Source organism: Pollachius pollachius (assembly GCF_949987615.1).
Source record: "Pollachius pollachius genome assembly, chromosome: 9".
Taxonomy (NCBI): domain Eukaryota; kingdom Metazoa; phylum Chordata; class Actinopteri; order Gadiformes; family Gadidae; genus Pollachius; species Pollachius pollachius.
In genome coordinates, this window is record NC_136942.1 from 2,126,787 (window position 1) to 2,131,786 (window position 5,000).

Below are 5,000 nucleotides of genomic sequence, written 5' to 3' on the forward strand. Positions count from 1 at the left end.
GGTGCAGGGAGGAGGAGGAGGTCCAGGGAGGAGGAGGAGGAGAGGAATGGCTCAGATTATCTCCAGAGAATAAACGGTGAAGTGTGGCTGTGTGTGCTTGACTGTTGGTGTTGCATTATCCAGGAGTGGCGCCTGTACCAGCGCCTGTACCAGCGCCTGTACCAGCGCCTGTACCAGCGCCTGTACCAGCGCCTGTACCAGCGCCTGTACCAGCGGCGCCTGTACCAGCGCCTGTACCAGCGCCTGTACCAGCGGCGCCTGTACCAGCGCCTGTACCAGCGCCTGTACCAGCGCCTGTACCAGCGCCTGTAGCAGCGCCTGTAGCAGCGCCTGTACCAGCGCCTGTACCAGCGCCTGTACCACGCCTGTACCAGCGCCTGTACCAGCGCCTGTACCACGCCTGTACCAGCGCCTGTACCAGCGCCTGTACCAGCGCCTGTACCAGCGGCGCCTGTACCAGCGCCTGTACCAGCGCCTGTACCACGCCTGTACCAGCGCCTGTACCAGCGCCTGTACCAGCGCCTGTACCAGCGCCTGTACCAGCGGCGCCTGTACCAGCGCCTGTACCAGCGCCTGTACCAGCGCCTGTACCAGCGCCTGTACCACGCCTGTACCAGCGCCTGTACCAGCGCCTGTACCAGCGCCTGTACCAGCGCCTGTACCAGCGCCTGTACCAGCGGCGCCTGTACCAGCGCCTGTACCAGCGCCTGTACCACGCCTGTACCAGCGCCTGTACCAGCGCCTGTACCACGCCTGTACCAGCGCCTGTACCAGCGCCTGTACCAGCGCCTGTACCAGCGGCGCCTGTACCAGCGCCTGTACCAGCGCCTGTACCAGCGCCTGTACCACGCCTGTACCAGCGCCTGTACCAGCGCCTGTACCACGCCTGTACCAGCGCCTGTACCAGCGCCTGTACCACGCCTGTACCAGCGCCTGTACCAGCGCCTGTACCAGCGCCTGTACCAGCGCCTGTACCAGCGCCTGTACCAGCGGCGCCTGTACCAGCGCCTGTACCAGCGCCTGTACCAGCGCCTGTACCAGCGGCTGTACCAGTGGCTCAGGAGGTGGAGCGGGTTGGCTGGTAACCTGAAGGTTGCTGGTTCGATCCCCGGCTCTTTCTAGCTGAGTGTCGAGGTGTCCCTGAGCGAGACACCTCACCCTGACTGCTGCTGACGAGCCAGCCGTCGCCCTGCGTGGCTGACTCCGCCGTCGGTGTGTGAATGGGTGAATGTGGTGAAGCGCTTTGGGTGGCCACTGGTTAGAAAAGTGCTGTGGAAATGCAGCCCATTTTAAAGAGGTTACATCAAGTGTTATATAACCATGGGGTCAATGGACTGCATTTATTCGCCACTTTTCTGACCTGCAGCCAATCAAAAAGCTTGACAGCGAGTCCCTTTCTGACGGCAGTGTCCCCCGTTCAAGGGAGCTGTTAGGGTTCTGTTTCCCGCTCAGGGTCACGTCGCCACTTGGCCAAAAGGAGCCGGGGTTCAAAAACCAGCCAGCTTGCGGTGACCCGACACCCCGCTATAACTAAAGAGCTCCTGCCACGCCAGGGCGTGCTACGTGTACCGGAGGTGTGTGTGTGTGTGTGTGTGTGTGTGTGTGTGTGTGTGTGTGTGTGTGTGTGTGTGTGTGTGAGGATCTGACTGGGGAGGCGTGTGCGTCCGCGGCAGCCTCACCGCCTCTCTGATGCAGATGTTCTTGAGCTCCTCCAGCCGCAGCTTGAGGGTTTCCTCCAGTGCGTCCTGCCGGGCCCGCAGAGCGGCCAGCATGTCCTTCTTAGCCGTCTGGGAGCTGTCAGACTCCTGGGAGCCTGGAGGGGGGACGCCAAGACAACACATACTCGTTTGGCAAATGTCAAAAGCTTGGAAGACCCGTTCCGGGCACGGTGAGATCCAGCTTAATGGAATAAACGTTGGTGACATTGGAATAAGGCATTGCTTGACCGTAATTGGAAAGCATCGTTAAGTTAAGTTAAGTTATGTTATGGTTCTTTCTTTCTACCTTATAAAACTTGACCTAATTCCCATCCAAGGATTGGCGTTCCAGGAAGAACAGGCGCATAAATATGACCTCAGAGTAGTGTTAGAGACACCACAGACACGCGCTATATCTCCAACTGTTTTGAATTATTCTTCGCCGTACAGTGTTGACACGATTTCAACATCAAAGTGTGACATGTCACATGAGAACCCAGTCACATGGACGGCGCTAATTCAGCTCTAGGTTAGAACAGGCTCCTCCCAGTGGCGACCGAATGGTTGTTGTGATGTTGTTAAGACCAATGTCTGACAAGTGCGTCTAACAGGAAGCCTGAAGTGGTCTATTAGGCACTGCCTAGTGCTCCAGTCCGAGGAACAGGCCAGACAATGATTGAACATGGCTGTCAGGGAAGGGAAGGCCTTTGTTCATCTCTGCTCTTCTTGTTTCTCTGTCCAGGAATATACCTCTCTCCTTTCTCCCCTTCTCCTCGCCCACCCCCTCTTTCTCTCTCTCTCTCTCTCTCTCCCTCTCTCTCTCTTTCTCTCTCTCTCTCTCCCTCTCTCCAACTTCTCTCTCTTACACAGACACACACACACACACACACACACACACACACACACACACACACACACATTCTGAGCTCACTACTTTACACTGTAGTCTTGTGCATTGTACTAAAGGTCACGAGAGATGGATAGATGGGATCAACTTCTATCTCACATGAGCCTGGTAATCAAACACAAGCACACACACACACACACACACACACACACACACACACACACACACACACACACTAAATTTAGATGCTTGGGGGCCTCTCTGGCCAGGATGGGAGTTTTGTTTCTATACATTAAAACACACACGCACACACACACACACACACGCACACACACACAAACGCACACACACACTTGGCTGGGGCTTATATTTGTGTCCATAAACATTCCACTGAAAATCCATCCGATCCAAAAGCAGCTGTTAGGGTCAGTCCAGCTTTCATCACTGTCTTCCCTTCCTTCCTGTCTCCTCTCTCCTTCTCTACTGAGTAAGTGTGTGTCTGTGTGTGCGTGTATGCGTGCGTGTGTGAGTCCATGTGTGGAGGAGATCTCGGGATGTATACAATGTGCACACATGGTGATCATATGTGTAGAAGTGAATCCGCACACGCTCACGCACACGCACACACACACACAAACACACACACACACACACACACACCTGAGGAGAGCAGGCTGCCACTGCTTCCACAGATGATCTTGCCCTTGCTGCCCATGTTGGCCAGCTTGGAGGTCTTCAGGGTCCCGGTCTCTGTCAGGTCGATGGCGATCTCACTCAGGCTGCGGGCCGCGTGGATCTTAGACTGCACACACACACACACACACACACACACACACGGGGAGAGGAGTTAACATGCTGTGGGCACCACATATACAGACAAAAATGCAACGTCGAAATGCACTTCCAGATTGACATCAATATATAAGATAAGATAACACGGAAAAATCAATAATGAAATGAATTGATATACATGATGACTAACCATTATTGTGACAACTAATATCCGCACTTAAATCAAATGCATCATGCAACATTAATTTCTCTTTTGATGGATTGATTCTGTCTATTGATCTGTGATTTTCAAATATTTAACTCTATATATATCATGTTACGATCATGGTGACTAAAACCCCATCTAGTTTTCAACCTGGTGTTGCGAGTAAGCTGAAAGCACTGCAATGCAACAGACCAATTGTACAATTTGTTTGTATTTTTCCGTTTACAATAAACCACACTCGCCACCGTCTCTCTGTTCTCCCTGGTTCTACAGGCCCTACCCGTCTCTCTGTTCTCCCTGGCTCTCTGGGCCCTACCCGTCTCTCTGTTCTCCCTGGTTCTACGGGCCCTACCCGTCTCTCTGTTCTCCCTGGCTCTCTGGGCCCTACCTGTCTCTCTGTTCTCCTTGGCTCTCTGGGCCCTACCCGTCTCTCTGTTCTCCCTGGCTCTCTGGGCCCTACCCGTCTCTCTGTTCTCCCTGGTTCTACGGGCCCTACCCGTCTCTCTGTTCTCCCTGGCTCTCTGGGCCCTACCCGGCTCTCTGTTCTCCCTGGCTCTCTGGGCCCTACCCGTCTCTCTGTTCTCCCTGGCTCTCTGGGCCCTACCCGTCTCTCTGTTCTCCCTGGTTCTACGGGCCCTACCCGTCTCTCTGTTCTCCCTGGTTCTCTGGGCCCGACCCGTCTCTCTGTTCTCCCTGGCTCTCTAGGCCCTACCCGTCTCTCTGTTCTCCCTGGTTCTACGGGCCCTACCCGTCTCTCTGTTCTCCCTGGCTCTCTGGGCCCTACCCGTCTCTCTGTTCTCCCTGGTTCTACGGGCCCTACCCGTCTCTCTGTTCTCCCTGGCTCTCTGGGCCCTACCCGTCTCTCTGTTCTCCCTGGTTCTACGGGCCCTACCCGTCTCTCTGTTCTCCCTGGCTCTCTGGGCCCTACCCGTCTCTCTGTTCTCCCTGGTTCTACGGGCCCTACCCGTCTCTCTGTTCTCCCTGGCTCTCTGGGCCCTACCCGTCTCTCTGTTCTCCCTGGTTCTACGGGTCCTACCCGTCTCTCTGTTCTCCCTGGCTCTCTGGGCCCTACCCGTCTCTCTGTTCTCCCTGGCTCTCTGGGCCCTACCCGTCTCTCTGTTCTCCCTGGTTCTACGGGTCCTACCCGTCTCTCTGTTCTCCCTGGCTCTCTGGGCCCTACCCGTCTCTCTGTTCTCCCTGGCTCTCTGGGTCCGACCCGTCTCTCTGTTCTCCCTGGTTCTACAGGCCCTACCCGTCTCTCTGTTCTCCCTGGCTCTCTGGGCCCTACCCGTCTCTCTGTTCTCCCTGGTTCTACGGGCCCTACCTGTCTCTCTGTTCTCCCTGGTTCTACGGGCCCTACCCGTCTCTCTGTTCTCCCTGGCTCTCTGGGCCCTACCCGTCTCTCTGCTCTCCCTGGTTCTACGGGCCCTACCCGTCTCTCTGTTCTCCCTGGCTCTCT

General features: G+C 55.7%; 1 protein-coding gene across 6 annotated transcripts in view; it reads right to left on the bottom strand.

Annotated features, from left to right (window-relative positions):
* frmd4a (FERM domain containing 4A) overlaps window positions 1–5,000 on the bottom strand; it is a 74,153-nt gene that overhangs the window by 18,941 nt on the left and 50,212 nt on the right. For all 6 annotated transcript variants that reach the window (XM_079743558.1, XM_079743561.1, XM_079743559.1 and 3 more), the window contains 2 exons: window positions 3,205–3,346; window positions 1,680–1,813 (listed from right to left, as the gene is read on the bottom strand). In XM_079743558.1, coding sequence (XP_079599684.1) covers window positions 1,680–1,813; window positions 3,205–3,346 — 276 coding nt within the window. The remainder of the gene's footprint in view (window positions 1–1,679; window positions 1,814–3,204; window positions 3,347–5,000) is intronic.